The sequence below is a fragment of the Paralichthys olivaceus genome, chromosome 1, assembly GCF_024713975.1.
Source record: "Paralichthys olivaceus isolate ysfri-2021 chromosome 1, ASM2471397v2, whole genome shotgun sequence".
Lineage (NCBI taxonomy): Eukaryota > Metazoa > Chordata > Actinopteri > Pleuronectiformes > Paralichthyidae > Paralichthys > Paralichthys olivaceus.
In genome coordinates this window covers 9,674,897-9,693,253 of record NC_091093.1, presented here as the reverse complement: position 1 = coordinate 9,693,253, position 18,357 = coordinate 9,674,897, and the positions used below count along the sequence as shown (strand labels likewise).

At 44.3% G+C, this 18,357-nt stretch overlaps 1 protein-coding gene across 3 annotated transcripts in view; it reads right to left on the bottom strand.

Annotated features, from left to right (window-relative positions):
- Positions 1–18,357, bottom strand: part of fto (FTO alpha-ketoglutarate dependent dioxygenase) — a 119,887-nt gene that overhangs the window by 6,364 nt on the left and 95,166 nt on the right. The window contains exons 9-10 of one of the 3 annotated variants that reach the window (XM_069515316.1): positions 12,198–12,308; positions 11,450–11,549 (exon numbers count right to left, since the gene is read on the bottom strand). The exons of 1 other annotated variant lie outside the window; for it this stretch is intronic. In XM_069515316.1, coding sequence (XP_069371417.1) covers positions 12,227–12,308 — 82 coding nt within the window. In that variant the 3' untranslated portion in view covers positions 11,450–11,549; positions 12,198–12,226. Of the gene's footprint in view, positions 1–11,449; positions 12,309–18,357 lie in introns of those variants that run through there. One more of the 3 variants, XM_069515253.1, reaches the window with a different exon arrangement.

Below are 18,357 nucleotides of genomic sequence, written 5' to 3'. Positions count from 1 at the left end.
TCTATTGTGTTTTGCAAGATATTAGCAATGTCATGCAGAGAGCAGTATGACAGGGAGACATTCAGAGCAAGGCCCAACCTGTGAGGTGTTGAGGCCCGGATCTCAAACCACGGCACCACCGAAGACTCCTAAGGTCCTGAGAACTCTCAGGGCTGTTCCCATCAGAGCCTGAGCAGCGCGTCAGATCCCCACCCACCATTCCCAGCTCCCATTATCCCAATCACTGCCACATTCAGCGATAAATGTAAAGTGGTGCAGAATGTGAGCCAGCCAGCCAGAAAGCGTGGGCAGGCCCGCGTCTTAACCGTTTCCTCAGGATCAATCAAACGCTATTGTGTCTGCAGACAGCTGCTGACTGTACACTTTGTGAGTGTGTGAGGTGGGCAATTGTGGAGAAAGAAACATAGAGGCAAGGGGTGGGTGTGTGGGGGGGGGGGGGGGGGTCATCAAATGCATGACATATGTTCCTTTCATTTTGATTCCCTCTAAGGAGCCTGGGCTAATAAAACTAACATCTGATGCACTCTTTTCCCCTTTAATTAATGGTTGAGGAAACCACGCAAAAATGCATTAGCGAGGGGTGGGGTGGGGAATGGGGATGAGGTGGGTCCTGCTTGGGGCTTTCAGCACTCTCCCCCACGTGCCACCATGTAACTGCTGCTTCTGGGAACAATAATTCTGCCAGGGAGCTTGGGTACCTTTGGGTGGGGCAGCCCCTTCCTTAGCCTCTGTGAGGTCTCCCTCTTTCCAGCTGCAGTACGCAGGCTGTTCATTAAACCACATGAAACAAATAAGGCTCATTATTGAGGCATCTCCAGCCAGTTGAGAATCCAGGGTCCCGACTATGCATCGGGTCCGTGCACTGCTCACAGAGGTAGTTTGGATCAGACAGAGAGGGTTAATCTCACCTGCACAGCCCTGCCTACCTCACACCCTGAGCTTTTGATGTGGCCTGGCTGACTGAGCAGTCTCAGGGCAGGGTGAACCAGATGTAACAGAAAAACACACACAGGGCTAGGTAGCCTCTAAATAGCCTTCATAATTGGAGGCAATAAAACACCACTGCAGACTGGAAGTGCAAAGGAGGCAAGCCCCTGAACTACAGCTACTGCTCTCAAAAACCAGGTGGACGTCCATTAGGTGCTTAACAGCGTAACAAATTACCAAACACCCTGGCCTGCTCCTTCGCCTCCTCAGGCTATGGGATGGAATGTGGCCTAATGTCAACACAGGCGCAAAATTTACGAGCAGACAACTATTGTTCAAATGCAATCAGGTTCTAATAAAAAAAGAGGCAGGAAAAGGACAAACAGATAGGGCCCTCCTGGCCATTTACTCTTCCGACGTGGAGTGAGGAGACAGATCACCCCTTAAGGCTCAGGATCTGTGTGTGTTGGTGTGTGTATGTCTGAGAGAGAGTTAGAGAGAGTGTGTGTGCGATTGTGCTTGCTCCAGGCTGACTGGGGAGGAATGAGGGTAACAGGGGCTTTGGGCCGACCAGCCACCTGTGCCAGGCTACATGCTAGTTCAACAGGAGCAGCTGGCTTGAAGGAAAAGAAAAAAAAAACAAAAACCCAAAACAAACGTTTACTCTGGGCCCTGCCAGTAACACCCCAAGGACAATACTAAGCAGGGACGTCAAGCTCAACACAACAACCCTCTTCATCATCGTTCCCAAACGATGCACACGTGGCCAAAAACCAGAGTGAAACATTTTGATATATACAGACAAAGCTAATTAAAGTTGGTTGTAAAGAGACACTTACGTTTTTCCTGATGCAATGTTTATTTATAAAACCCAGGAGAGAAAATGGAGCAATAAGAGGACTTGATGGTGAGGGTAAAGAGGTCACAAGCCTGCGAGTGTTTGCACTTTTTCACAGCATGACGTCTGAAGGCCGTAAATCTGCTGTTGGGGAATCAGGAAGAGGGTTACTGTGGCATTGGGAGCACTAACTTTTAGTTTTCCAGGGCAATGGTACGCCGTCGCTGTGAAAACCTGTCATGTGGGTGTTCTTGTAAAACAATAATTTTTAACCCTCATTCCCCTCCACTGTGTATCCCCCTCCCTCCTGGGCAAGTGTCAGTGCCCTGTGGGCATCATCTGAATGGTGCTATAAAGCTGGTGATGGATGAGGCTTGCCTCGACAGCTATACAGCAGAGCCATTGGACAAGACCTGACTCCAGTCACATGATAAGGTCGATCCAGCATGGGTACAATTCCCACCTGTCTTCAGGTGACAATGGCGGGGTCAAGCTGGCCCAGCTAATTATAGCCTGTTATAACTTCAATTGCCTAGTTACAAGTCATCCCTGTAGCTCCAGGGAATGTGGTGTTAGGTTCTGAGGCTTTTGTGTAAAGTTTAACTGTGAGATAGAAGCTTTAAACTGTCGCACAACAGATATTGGGTTTCAGAGACGTGTTCATTAAACTGCTTTACACAAACTGAAACACTGAATCTGCTGTTCCCCTTTATACAAAGCATGGACACAAACAAGTAACTCTACGAGAAAGATAAAGAGCAGCTCTCTGCTGTTCTTTAAGTAAATTTGAAACTTTGTTCAAACTGCACCTCATTGTTGGCACTGCTTGTCACAATAGGTTTCACTAAACCAGTGATACACACCCGACTAGAACAGTCATAAATCTTATTAACCTGCACTGGTCCAGGAACTGGCTTTAATAATACCATTAACAAAGAAAAGACACACGTCAAAACACATAGCTTACATCATCATATTAATAAATAAGTATGATCATGTTCATGGCAGGTATTTATGCACTCAGTGGAAAACAAAAGATGTAGTTTCAATATGTGTTTCTCAGAGATTTAAAAAGCACCCTTGACAAAAGATGATCACACCCCAAAATCTGACACTTTTATACTATTAGTCATAATAGTTCTCACACACATTAAGTCAAGATCATAAAATCTGCAATTTATGGATCCTTTCAAGCAGCACGTAAGACTTCTAATTTCAGTTGGTGTCTATTTTGTTAACCTCTGAATGCACAAACAAAGGAGTGGCGCGCAGTAGGAGAAGATGTTCACATTCCCACATAGGCATCTGTCAACAAGTGAAGCTACCATTACTCACTCCGTTTATAGTCTTTTGAAAGTGTCAGACTGGATATACAGTAACATGTATGTTCCCACGTACATTTTGGTTCTTTTTTTGCAAGAAAACAAACCAAAGAAAAAGTCCCAAAATCATCTTCTTGTCCATGAGTCAGAGAGGCCTGTAGTATTTGTATCACAGCATGCAAGCGTGTGTGCATTCATGTGTACACATGTGTACTTTGTGCGTCCATGCCGGAGGAGCACTTTCCGCCAGGTGTTTGAACTTCTGCATCACCTGGTGCTCCTGCTGCGTGAACAGGAGTTTTGTTTCACCCTATTAAGTAAATAGTTTAATTAAAGGGCCTCAGCATTTAAAACGCTGTGAACAGCCAGTAATTTGTTTGGAGGAGCAGCCAGGCTCGGCCCTAAGGCGCTTTACTGAACAGGATGCACAGAGTGCACACAGTGAGCCAAGGAACGCAATATAATTGTGTGTGTGGGTGTGTGTGTGTGCGCGAGTACATACAGTAAATAACTTCCAATGTAGATGTGTTGCTATGTGTGTTTGTGTAGGAGTGTTAAATAAAAGCTGTTTGTGGTCTAACAGGTGTTTGAGGGTGTTCTGTTTGTAGTGACAATATCAGGACTTTATGCAATAATATAATACTATCATCACTGAGAACTGTGTTTCATAAAACCCAACCCTTTGTCTATAGTGCCACAGGGTTTGTTCACATTGATAATGATGTGAGTTAAGTACAGGGTGGTGTTCATTGTTTAGTCAAGTTAAGTCACAGTAAAAGGTGACACAGGCTTAGCTTGTTTACCATATGAACAACAAAAGCCACAAGAGCTCCACGTAATAAAAACAGAGGAATTACAACTGAAGTGGTACCACAGATTTGCGTCAAAATGATTTTATTCACTCCCCTGCTCTGCACTTCCTGTCCCGGCAAGGTTGCTTTGTACTAAATTCTCTGCCGTTACTGCTGATCCAGGGTCAGCTGTGGGGAGTAAGAGACGGATAACCTCTTTCTGAGCCCCGTAGAAGTGCAGATGGTGGCTCGGAAGCTCTGGTCCAAAAACTAGCTTACAACTCAATCACTTTGGCCACATCTCCAAGTCCACAGTTTAACCCCCTCCGATGTCAGCCAAGGTCACAGATGCACACTCGAGAGGCAGAGAGAGCCAGGAGTGAAGTGCTGCCAGAGTCGAAGGAATTAGATCTGGGCTGAGTGGCCCTCATCTGGCTAAGCCTGGTAAGTAGCAAGACTAACAGGCTGAGGCACGGTGGTTTGGGTTCATAGACATACACACACAGACACACACACACACACACACACACAGCCATGCTTGTTGTAGGCTTGCAAGGAAATGGACACACAAACATCTACATGCACGCACACACACACGGAAGGACTCGGAGGGCTACAGATGGTGTGCCCTGGGCCTGGTGACTGGGGCTCTGAACGAGATACTTTAGATCCAGTACGGAGGCTGCCACATTGTGCAGGGCTCAGGGGTTGGGGCGGAAGAGGAGCGGAAGGGGTGTTTGAGGGGAGGAGAGGAGCAGGCGGGGTCTAACTCCTTTCCCTGCATGGGGGCTTCAAACGTTTTTAGTACAACACCAACATGTCACTGTCCATTCGTCCCTTTGCCCTAATGCCCATGTCCTTACCCAGTGTCTCCGCCTACCAGTGCAAGCACACACACCCCACAAATACACAAACACTAGCATACAAACACTCTGTGGGAGCCAGCGGCCACTTCAGCCATAATTCTGCCTGACTTACGCTGTCTGACTGGCAGGAGACAGGGAGGGTGAGGACAACAAGCTGTGAATACGGGAAGAGACAGAAAATCATTGAGAACCTTGCCTTTATGAATCTTTGATGAGGTAGAGTGGGGGTTAGCAGGGGCATTGCCTCTGGTTAAATCAGAGCATCTCGTGTGTGGTGTGTGTATGACTGCCAACAGAGGTTGAGATAAACAGGGCCTGGACCAGGCCCAGACAACTGCAAACCGCGCAGTCGAGAACATTTGTCCCTGCAATTAGTCCCTGTCGTCCTTGTTCATGTTGCAGGTAAATGGTATTGGTAGCTAGCAAAACAGCTTAAGCTACACTCCCACGGAGTCTAGGATGAAGTGGAAGGTTTGAAGGTGCCAGCAGTTCTTTGTGTGCGAGTGGAGGGCACACCTCTGTTACCACATATTATTCTGGTGTTTGCAATTATGATGACGTACTTCAATTTAATGTTTGCATTACATGTGTGCTGTATTTATGCAAGACAAGAGATGGAAACCAGTATAAATATCTTGAGAATCTACTGGTACCATGTGTGTGTGTGTGTGTGTGTAAATTTTACTTTCCAATGCTTTGATGCTTCTTGTTGAAACATGCAATCTGGTTATACAATACATTTTTATAACTTTGTTGAGCTCAGAAAATAGTAAAATAATTCCTCTTTCATTGCACCACAACAAAACTCAGACTCTGACAACTTAAAACTGTTGATACCTCTGCAGATCCTTCTTCCATTCAGTCACACTTTGCAGGCAACTCCCAGCCCGCAAAGCATTTTGCTTCTAATGGCTGACACTGTGGGTAATGGCCTCCATTTCTCATCTGAGAGAGGACAAGTTTAACATATACTAACAAGTCTGGCTCGTTGCCATGATAAATGGCATGCAACTATGTGCAAAAAGAAACACAAACAATTTGACGAGCTGGTATTATGCTGTCCTACATTGCCTTTTTTCTAATTAACAGTGATAAAGCATGTTGCAATGTCTTGTAAAGACATACTGGCTTGCAATTAAAGCGTGGGAAGCTGCATTGCAAACACACCCTTGTGGTATTTCCTCACTCATTGTTCATTGTCTTACCTTCACACCTGTTCTGACTTCGGACACATGAAAAGCAGTTGATGACTCAGAGGAGGTTGTTTTAATTAAAAATACAAGACATGTTACAACCCTCCCTCACATCTCAGAAACGTCTTTTTAATAGATGTCAAGCAGGTGCCAATTTTCTTCTCAACATGAGCTGGGTTATGTTACGAAACAAGCAGAGCTGCATAGTAGCTTTATCTCATCTGCCACCTGAGACAGCTCAGAATTCAGAGTCCTCCAGGAAGCTCGGCTCATGTTAATGTGTCACCGATGAAGCCTTTTGAAGACTGGATTCATCCATCTGTCGGTGAGCACACAGGTACTGCTCACTTCCGTTCACATTAGAGCTTGGCAATGAGATGAACTGTCTGTCTTAAGCTGATCAAGAGTTTCCTTGGCTTCCATCTACATCTGTCAGGTTCAAACTTTACACTTCACTACACATGTTGATTTCATATAGCAAAGTACAGTTTCAAGCTGCTGGTCGGACTAATCTACTTTACGGTTGAATTTACACAGAATTTCAACTTCCTGGGACCGGAGATGAAGGCACTGGATTGATTGACACCTAAAGTGCTTTTTCTCACAGCTTGTGGACTTGCCATAACTGTGAGCTCATGGCTTCCTGTAGCCTCGGGAGAAGACATGAGGACGATGCCAGGTTTGGGTTGGGTCGTTTATAGGGTCTAAGACTGAGTCTAATAGTGCCCCCTAATGGTACATGCAGGCTTCGTGCTGGGGATGGGTTGGAATAGGCGAGGCTAGGAAAAGTAGTGCCCAGGAAACAATGTCACCTGGCATCAAATGGAGCTTTTGTCCAGCCTTTGTTTGCAGGTGAATAAAGGTGAAAAGAACTGTACTTAGCAGAGCTGCTAACCTGTGGTCTTATCTGCTGGACAAATCAATAGCAGTGTCTGAGAGCAGAGCAGATTGTGCTTGGGGGGGGAGAGCTGGAGGGGCAACCCCCCAGGCCCCTCCTGGGGGGTACCTGCCTGTCTCTTCACCCTCCATCCTTTCTGCTTCAGTGCTCACGCCCTGCAACTACTTCTCTCTCTCTCTCTCTCTCACACACACACACACACACACACACACATACACACACAAGCCTACATATAAGCAGTGCTGTTACATCTTGTGACATCTATGCTCTGGACAACAGGGGATCCACATTGTCTAAAATGTTATACTACTGGTGCAGATAAGTGCAATGTATATAAAAGCATATAGAAGCTAACTCATACATGTACACACACACACACACACACACACACACATACACACTGAGAAATCTATTGATACATGTGCACACACTCTCTGTCCCCTGATACCCAACAGTACATGGACCACAATATAGACAAGGTACAAATGGCTTCCCATTGTATAGTGGTCTTTCACACAAGAGAGAAGGCCATAACTAATGCACACCAGAACACCTTCCCCCGCCTGACCCAGAAGCCCTGGAGAAAACCGTGGCCCTGAGCAACAGTAAAAGCAGTACCTACGCCTCTGAACTGCAGGAATCCAATTCTCTAAAAAGCAGAGACCCTTCCCCTCATCTCCACTCCACTTGCTGCTGCCTACTTACTTTCAATCACAGTTAACATCACAGAACAAGAAGTGGAGGGATGGGAGGAGGCGAAACACAAGCCTGCTGCAAAATGTGCTTGTCTGGCAGCTGCTTGCTCTGACATTTGAGGCCATAGGGACCTTGTTGAAAGAGCAGATGCTCACTGATGTACAGGCACAGGAACATGGCAACTACACAAGTGGCTCAAGCAGAAAAAAAATCTGCGCAAGCACATGACAGAAAAGAACAAGGGGGGAAAAGCTGCAGATGACAGGCTCACGCAGAGAAGCATTTTAGTGTAGAAACAAATACACAGCAGAGTGGACATGGCACACTGACATGCACTGAGATGGAAGAAGACACCATGCAAACAGTGAAATGGATGCAATATGAAGTATCCCAAAGAAAACAGTCTAACAAATATTTGCACATTAATGAGCAGAAAAAAGATACATGGAAACTACATTTATGTTTGCATAAAGACATCAATACACAAAGAATGAAATACTTACAGTACTTCAATGCACGACGAGCACATACAACTATACTTGACACAGAGTCCCATTTTCCTAATGCATAGATAGGGTACAAGGTGCCCCAATCGCCACACACATTAAATACATATACACACAAACCAACCATATATGCATCTTATTGCATAAACTGACCTACATACTGAGTGCACCTTGTAAACACTACCATGGGATATCTTGTTATTATGCTTGCGACCATATTCAGCTTGCTACCCTTGAGTGGCAACATGTTCCTGGGATACTGGCAACAATCAGGAGGAGGAGAGAATTGAATGGTGAGGGTTGGAATGAGGCCAAGAGAAGATGAGTGTAGAGGGAGAAAACAAGAGACAGCAAATAAGGGATGATGGAAAGATGAGATGGGAAGAAAACAGATAAAAACAAAAGAGAGAAACACAAGACACAGAATGCAAAGTGAGAGAGGTACAGAGCAAGCAGCATCATGGTGCATCTCCGGCAGAGAGAAATTAGTTTCCGCAGAGGACCGCGGGCGTCGTTATGGAAATGGGAGGCTGGCAGCTTCTTTGGCTGATTGTAAACAGGATCTTGGTAAGGCATATAGCCTCTGGTGCAGCCCAAGGAGCCTGGCATCAGTGTGGCACTGTGTTGAGCTTTAATACGGTCCCTCCTTCTATCCGTCTGGTTCCTTTGCTCCAGCCTGCCCGAACTCCACTTGTAAGTAATTTATGAAGCGGGTGGGGGTGGCTGCGGAAGCGGTACGCGCACATCCTGACACCAAATACACGTCATGTTCCACATGTCTTCCCACATAACTACAAAGAGCTCTTTTGTCTCTACAATAAAAAAGAAGCATTAAAAATAGTTGAGGCATTCAGGGTACTTGTAAGTTATTAAGAACTGTGAACCAGGTAGATAATAGCAGTCCAGTTAAGAGAATAAACCAAAATGAAGGTAGCTTTTTGTTTTACTGGCTAGCTAAAGCTCCAATAATGCTGTTTGTTGAAGGAATATGACATTATCATGCAGCACTGTGTCCTGATCATGCCAAGGTACGGGCATGATGCAATGCCAAGTGACTTGAAGAAAACAGGCCAAAAGGCTAGCCAGGAGTTTAGGGAACTTGGCCATAAAAAAGCTCATCAGTGCACATAGAAATATCAAAATGGCACAGGATCTCTGCAAATTACTGCAGTAAAATTGTATTGCCTGATATGTGCCTTTGTAAAATCCAAACTAATAGTGTCACATTTTTTTGAGCATGTGTGTCAGCCCTACATGTGCAAGTGTTGCTACCTCTTAGCCATTTCTGGCACAGGCCTCTTGTAGATATAGCACAATTAGGCCTGCATTATCTTTGTCATGCTGCAATACAAAGTGCAGTCGTGTAATGCGAGGTCTTACACAAAAGTAAACAACTTCATCTTGTGTCTGAAATATGTGTCACTGCGACGATGCAAAGCTGCCCATCGACACAGCCGTGTCGGGTTGAACGAGCGTCTTCTAATTAATGAGAGAGAGGGGCCGAGAGAGATAGAGTCAAAGAGAGAGAAAGTCTCTCTTCCACAGTTCTCCTTCAAACAAACACTTCCTACGGGACTCCATTGTTTGAGTGAGGCATCATGGGTAGCCTTATTTACAGATTTTAATTGCTCTGGTGATCTGTGGGTAAAACACCCTGTCGTAATCACCCCACAATAGAATTGTTACTCTTTCTGACAATAGTAATAAAATGCTCTACAGCGTCCGGGGGAAAACAAGGAGGAAGGAAACAGAAGGGCATAGAAAAAGACACACAGATGGTAGGCAATGTAAAGAAATGGAAAAAAAAACATGAAAAAAATTGGAGAAAAAATAAATAAGGGGAAAATATTTCGGATGCAAATTTTCTCAGTGAGAGGAACTAATCTGAGCAGGCGGGAAGCAGGGATGAGGATGGGACTGTTGTCCAAGGAAATGATTGCTCTCCCACCTCAAAGTGACAACCATGAGAGGCTCACCGTTCCTGGACCTCCGAAGCGTAACCGCAAAGAAGACATGCGCGGCAACCATCACACAACACAAACACACGCACACACCTCAACTCACAGGCAGATTGGGAATGTGGAGGTAGGTCACCTACAGGAAGAGATTAGTGTCACCAGGCAGAGGTATGAACACGGGACTGTCGACTGCAGCTGTCCCTGATCTGGAAGGAGCTGGCACAACTAACTCTCATGTTCGTTCACACTGCTTTCAGAGGAGGTGGTTAAGTTAAGAGCAAAGTATTCCCAACATTATACATATGAAATGCACTGAGCAGGGATAATTGGGTCACTTAAAACAGGCATCTGTAATGTAATGGAAGAGAACATGCAATAAACCCCACTGTATTGAAAGTACTGCATTTTTGTTAGAATAACTACTTTAGTCTATTGTATATTCATTCATTGTAATAGTATGTTATCTAATAATAATAAAATGTTGAAGACGCTAATATGTTACACTTACAATATTATACAATCCAACCCAATATGACATAAACTTACTTAACAGTGTAATCAACAACTGTCTGACATATGTACAAAAAAGATATGACATTACTAATTGGTTCCTAATTTAAATGAAATAGTTAGAGTGCGTAGACTTTGTCACATGGAATCTGTCAGTGTCACATACACGTTAAAATATTAATTGTTACTGACAAGCAAAGTAAACAAAGTAAAAATTTTAAAAGTACGAGTTTCCAAACGTGAAAAATTGTTCAAGTCAGTGTGTGCCTAGTATTTGACTATATTGCTAGGGTTAGAGGGCTTAGAAATATCAGTGCAAAATCTTGCTGTAAAATACATTCTACATTCTTACATAGGCACCAAAGTTGGCTATAGTCGGGGGAAGATGGGATGGGAATCATGTGAGACCCATTGGAACATAATTATATAGCTCAGTTATGGAATTTGTTACATGATGTGAAAGACAGTATAGGTTGAAAATACAAATATTTATTTGGGAAAAACTAGTGGCTGACTCCTGGTCTAAAGATGTCGTTCTGTAACTCAGGGTTTGCAGAGGCTTTGAGGACAATGAAGAGGTCAATATATATATATCAATATAGGGTGTCTTGTAATCCCAAAAGGGTGTTTTGTAATCCCAAAAAGGGACTGTCCAAATGCATTGGCATGACACAAAAATAAAAATGATTAGTATGTATATATATGTAGAGATGGACAGGTGATCATTTTGTTGCATAATTTATTCAAGCAGTGAAATACTGTCGACCCACAAAACTCTGTTCCATACACAGCGAGATAAAGAGTAGCTGCTCCTCACCTCTCTGAATAAAAACTGTTTTACTTAAGTGTGTAACTGTGTTAACTCGATCCCATTATTATGCCTGCTGATAAAGGTAATACAAACACCCTGCGCATCAAAGGTCCATAAAAAATTAAACAGCCAATCAGCTGGCAATTATTCTCTTTAATCTCCTGGAGGCAGCCAATGGGGATGTGCCTCCGGTGGTGGTGGCGGTGGCCTGGAAGGGAGTCTTGCCTTCAGTTCTGCACAAATCCAAACACTTAGTTTGCATTATGCTCAGCTCAGTATAAAATAAAGTGCAGGCAAACTTTATAAACTGTTTTACTTTGTATATGTGGAAAATACACAATCTTGGGTATTGATATATTAAAGCCTGATAAGTCGATTGGTCTTTGTCTCTCTTAGACTATAGATTGTTGAAAGACATTTCAACTGGACATGAAGAAACTGTTCACATTCCAAAGGAGCTGATCAATGGCTCATTTAGAGGAGCTGGATATGGTGCCACAGTCTTTAGAGGAGGTGATGGTTATTGTATTACCATCAGAGCTTAAGACTGTTGAATGTATGCTGATGATTTCTTGTAGTTCACTGTTAAAATGTATTAAAGTACTTAAGACTTTATTGTGGATTAAACAAGATAAGCAGGGAATAGGTATTGAGAACAATAACAGATTGGTGCTGGCAAAAGTTATATTTAGTCACCCAGCCTATGTTACATAATCAAATGCTCTGCTATTCCTTGGCAAAAGAATGCATGAAATGATAAGACAAACATTTCTCATGAAGCTGTATGTCAAATACACCTACAATGACCTAACAATCGGCAATGGAGGTTTTGTGGACTGCCTAACTGGGTCTGGCATCACTTTGGACCTGGCTCAACCTACCCATTTGATTCATGTCACTCCTGTCCACACTATCCGCACAAACACCGACTCCCTCCCTGCTCCAATCGATGGGCGTGTGGAGCCACTCGATGCCAATGATTCTCCCCTGATCTTAATTAGAGAAACACATCAGATACAAATGACATCTCAAATCAATCGACAAGTACAGGGCAAAGGGACTGGGGCCGTGCTTTGAGACAACTTTCAGGCTCTTTTTTTCCGCGACATGAATTAAAAAAATCTATGCCCTGAATTTGAATGAAACAGCTTTTAGGTCTCATTCAAAACATACGCCGCTCCATGCCAAGGTTCTCCCTAGATTTCAAATTAGTCAAAAAGTTGCATGACATAATCACCAAACAGTGTTCCTAAATGTGCTAATGAAATATAGATGTTAGGAGATTCTACACAGTCCCTCTCTGACTTCTCCACCTTATGTTTTTTCCATTACTCTTCATCTCCATTTTCCACTCCATCTCTCCCCCACTCTATGATGGTGACTGGATGGATGGATGGATGGTGGCGTAGAGGGAGAAGCAGGCTGACAGGCTCCTTAGACGCATGGCTGAGTGTATAACTAGCAACATTAGTGAACACCTACACCCAAGGAGCCCATCACAGACAAGGGTATTTAGTGTGGCGTCAAGGGAAAAAACAAACACACACACACACACACACACACACTCGCAAAGAGACACACTTGTGTGCCAAATGCTAGAGCACACATGTTCATTTTATTGGGGCATATGTGCGTAAGAATGTATGTTCGCACAGTGGTATGTTACAAAGACCCACACACACATACACACACATCACTAAGGGAGTCAATAGTGCTGATTTTCCTTGTCAGCTCCTCGGCAGGCACTGGTTTAAAGAGACATCAATCTGTGATGTCAGCACTTACCTAATGAACCCTCTCAGATCGATGGCAGCACTGGTTCGCTACACAGCCTGCCTTCACTGCTTTTATGTATACTCTGACTCTTTTCAGATCCATGCTGGGGCCAGGCCACAATGTGTCCAGGTGTGTGTGTGATCATGTGTGCATGCAGCTGTACATATGTCAAATATGTGTGCTGATGTACGCTTTTATTCTGAGTAGATGTCTGTGTATTTAAAAAAGTTTATGTGTGTTGGCTTTGATACAACTGATCAAAGGGTTGTTGGTGTCAGTGCGTCAGAGTAATTGCATAGGTACGCAGACCTACGTAAGTGTGATTATTTGTGCACTTAGGTGCACTCCTTGTTTGTATTCTTGTCATACCTGTTCTGTTATTAGGTATTTGTGGGTGTGTGTGTTTATGGTGTTGCTGTGGATGCAAGTCAAAGTGTTGATATGTTTTTGTAATATATCTATGGGAGGCGAAATATGTCTGTAGATGCTAAAGAGAAGTGAAGGCCTACATAGGTAAATGAAAAATTCAGTATGTGTTATGTGTGTGTCTTGTGCACAGAGCCTGGCCATCTCTGCACCTGTAAACCTGAGCTGTTCTATCGTTTTTCCCAAAATGCACTGCTTCATAGGCTGGCTGGCAATGGTAATGGCTACTGAGGTGGCAGCAGCGTGCGATGCTGTACAATTAGATTAGTTCCATTTGCTTTGATCACGCTCACCCTGTCCCGTCTTGCATGTGACACTTCGAATGCAGGAGCCTTCCTGCGGCACTTAATTGACCAGAATAAACATATTATATTGTGATAAGTGTCGCGATTGTAACAAATTGTGTGGCGTGACTGACACAAATCACGGCATTAGCCTTGCCTCTCTTATCGGTGGCCTCCTCGTGCCTTTTCAATAAACAATCTAGTCGACTGAAAGAAAAAGGCAGAGCAAGGGAGAAAGCGAAGAGCAGAGGGAGGGATTGATGGCGGGTGAGGCGAATGGGAGCTCCGCGGGCGCGATCTAACGTTTACCCACTTAACCATTCAAAAAGTCATCTTCCTCCATCAGTGCCTCACTCCGCACTGCATGAGAAACATTATCTTTCCGCAGAAGCTATCAATCACAGATGGCTTCCCCCTTCTCAGCAACCTGCCACTATGGATTTCCAGCACTGGAAATTGTGTACGTGTGTTTGATTGTTCTTCACTGGGTATATGTTGTCAAGGGAAGGTGTAGGAAGTTCAGGGGAAGAAACAAAAAAAAGAGAGGAAGAGGATATGTGTGTGGATTTGTTTTTGTGTGTTCATATTAACGTGTGTAGCTACAAACATAGAGGTTTGAAGGGAGAGAGGGAAGGGATGAAGAGAACCGGAGGAGGCATGGGGGGTGGACGGGTGGGGGGATGTAAGGGAGGCTGACGTGTTAATCAGTGAATCAGCATCCATCCACTAATGTCTGCCAGTGTAAATAAGGCCCTCATCTCCTGCCGTCACATACGCTGGCTTTCCAGCCCATTAGGCCCGAGCTGGCTGGCTGAGGCGGCCCACCGCTCGCTGGAGACTCATTTACGTGTCTATAGGCATCTGTGACTGGTGATAGGGAGCCCACGTGAAATTAATGGGACTATGGGTGCTGCCAGCAAGCTCTCCTGCGCCCACACACACACATACAGTACAAACACACACGGTACACACACCCATCACCAGCATGTACGCTTGAATGCATGAGCTCACACACCGACATGTGCACGCGCGCACACACATACAGACGGAGGCACAGACACGCACACACATGCAGTGGTTTTTATGCATGCTGGGTAAACTAACCTTTGCAGTAAAGATTTAGCAGCTTTATTAGTTTAGGAAATGGCTGTAATTAAGGATAATTCATAATGGCTGCTTCTCCCCCCTCTGTGGTATTAAAAGGGGGTCGGCCTAATTTAGCATGCTTGCATTTGTGCACCAAGGCAGTAAAATAGGTGGAGTGAGGGAAATACATAGTGAGAGGGAGGCTCAGATATACTGAATATGGTCAACAGGGCAACTGAGGGTTATCGCCTCATGGTCATCACACATCCTTTATAAAATTTACATTTTCCAAAATCTACATCATTCATCATTTACATACTCAGACTGAATTTAAAATAACAAAGGTAAAGCATGATGTTTCACCTTTTCCAAAATGCAAACCTTTAAGAGTGACAGTATATATGACTTTAACGTGAACATTTTTTTAACACTTCAGTCAGTCCCTAAACCAAGGCAGGGCACTCCAATCTAAAACAATGAGAGGGTAATGTCTCAGTGCCAGGTGGCCAGCCAGCCAGGGTGGAGAAACAGGGGGCTGGGCACGTTCCCCAAGCTCCTGAGCAGAGGTGTGGGTCTGGGTTGAGCACACCTCCCTTTGTCCTCCCCCACCACAGTTGAGGCACGAAACCAGAGGGTAGGATCAATAAGTCCACAGATGCTGCTAGTTCCTCTCACTCATTACCACTGATGAATAATAGAGGACAGCCCGCAACCTCCTCTTTGCACACATACAGAGAAAAACAGACGTATGAGGGAGGCCAGTGCAGGGATAGGAGGACACGAGTCAAATCCAGTTCAATCTTCGGTCATCAGTGACTGTACAGTACACCACCAGTTAGTTTTGCATCTAACAGGAGATATATAATACGTCCATCACACACTGACCATGAAAAAGCTAATTAGAAACCTTGCTCTTTCTCAACACAAAGTCGGAGGAATGACAAAGTTCTGCAGGGAAGCAAACCACAATCTGTGAGGTACTGGCCGTCAGCCTTTTTTTTTTTTTTTAAAGAAAAAACAGCAGCTGCTTAAAGCTACACCCAATCAATTACATAGTAGCAACCTGTCCAAAATGTGATTTCCACACTGTTCGCTGCATCTTTCACACCATTATCGATTACCTTCGCTTGTAACGTTTTCTGTTAATTCTGTTCACCCACACAAAATCTATATGTGTGCATTTCAAAGCAGGCATCTGAGCTGAGCAGAGGCTGCCTCAGCTCCGCAGGCCAGACAATCACTGTCAATCTACCTAATGACCAAGTGTCTGCTGATGCATGCTAGTGAAGTGGGGAGAGTCCCCGGGTGCAACATGAAGCAGAATGGAGAGCATCCCCTGCTTCTCAAAGTGTTGAAAGGGCATGTAAACCCCCCTGCTGGAGCCTTCCCAATGCTTCTCACTTTCCTCTGTAACTTTAGTTAGATCAAAGAGAATGGGGCCCTTAAGTAGAAGTAGTACAGATCAACTCGGGTTGGGGTATAAGTCACATAAGGATGCAGAGGGAAAGTTGAATGATAGCGTATTCTGTCAGAGTGCGACTCCTAGGCTAACGAAAGTGTGTTTTAACAATTTATGGCGCAAGAAAATCCTCCCCGAAGGATCAGGTTCAGCGAGGAGAGAGCAAAGGATGAGCGGAGAGCAGGAAGTTGCAAGACACGAGGGCCCCGGTGTTCCTGCTGCAAGAAAACCCTGCCCCCCTCTTCATGCCTGCGAGCGCTATTGCAGGCGGCGGCGATGGGCTCTGTCCAGTACATCAGCCTCGGGATGTTGGAGATTGAATCAGACCTGCGGGTTCGCCGGCCGCTTCGGCAGCAAAATAAATGACAAGTCGAGTGCTGGGGGAGAGAGAGCGAGGGCGGCCCAAAGGTGTGACCCCACTGATGAGATGAGAGGCAGTTCAGACCTGCCAGACGCACTATTAGAATCTGAACCCGAGATGGGAGATGAAGAGCAAGGAAGAGATAGTGGAGACCGATGTCACTTTATCAAATTCCTCCCTGGCACATGGTAACAGAGGTCAGGAGAAGAGAAGCATGGGGGCAGAGTGTAAAGCTGAGTGAAAACACAATGCTGGTCTAATACCTTTCATAAAGAGAAAAGCCTCCTCATCCGCCAGCTGTGATTAAATATAACCTGAGTGCTGAAAAACGAACCCCCGATACCCCACCATGGCCCAAGTTTGTGTGCGCATATGTGTGTGTGTACACTCGGGGGTGAGGAGGGTAAAAGCAATTTGTGGAGAACTTGTTGGGTGAGGGGTGTGTATGTTTTTGTGGCACCAGGAGGGAGTGGGGAAGGAGCGGGTGCTGGATGTGCACATCTTGGCCTGCAGCTCTCTGACACCGGCTGGCTAATGTGTTAGACGGCTGGTCTGTAGAAATTAATGCTGTCATCCTGCAGCTGAAGAAGAGTTCGGATGGAAATCCTGGACTTTTGTCACAGCGGCCACTGTGGCCACATGTGGCGATTACAGGTTAATGGCACTCAATTATACTTCATTTGCAAAGATTTTCTTGAGTCAGTTGCATTATACAAACTGTAAACTGCAACATGAGATTTGCGTTAATCAAAAACGATCAAAGTTTGCTTCTGTGAAACAGGCTCTTGACTATAGACTATATAGCCCAGAGACAATTTAAAACTGCAGGGTCAAGGTGACCAAAGATTGTCTATTTAACTTTACTGACACATAGCTCCTGGCTGTGTGTCAGCCAGGAGCTATGTGTCTTTATTATGTTTATTATGTACTAACCGTGGGTGCATGGTATAAACACTGTCATTGCATTGCTTCAAATACATTTTGCTTTTTGTTAATCAGTTGTCAGTCAGTTTTTTTGTGCAAAATGAAACATTCTGAATTCACTTTAAGTTCCTGTTTTCTATGAACCATTGGATGTACTGACAAAAGATTTGATACTGAAACTTTGAAACCTGATTCTCAGGCTTTCGATCTAAAGTTCTGGTTCAGATTTAGTGTTTTAGATGCTTTTGTTACAAACCGAGTTTATAACTGATAACTGATGATATTTGATAACTGGTGACACAAAAAGTAGTTTATTAATCTGCTTTGGATATCAGTTTGGATATCATAAGCGAATAAAGTACTATAAGACTATAAGTGTAATTCTCTGCTAGAGACCTTTGATACGGCTTATGTTGTCTCATATATGTTCCCTGCCACTTGCCACAGTGTGTTACTGGTCATACCAGTCAAGTATGGTCATACAAGCATACACTCTGTTTTAATTATGCATATTTGCATTGATTTGCACATGAATTCAACTTTTCATGTAGGAGCAGAAAATTGCGTTATCCCTTGTTTAAAACATTTCCTGGCTCTTAAGACTGTGATTAAGAGGGTTGGTGGCCAATGTGGAAAAATGAAAAGAATTCACATTAATTGTCCACAAATCTGATGTATACATTGTTCCAAACCTTACAGTCCCTGACTGCTCTCTGACCTCATCA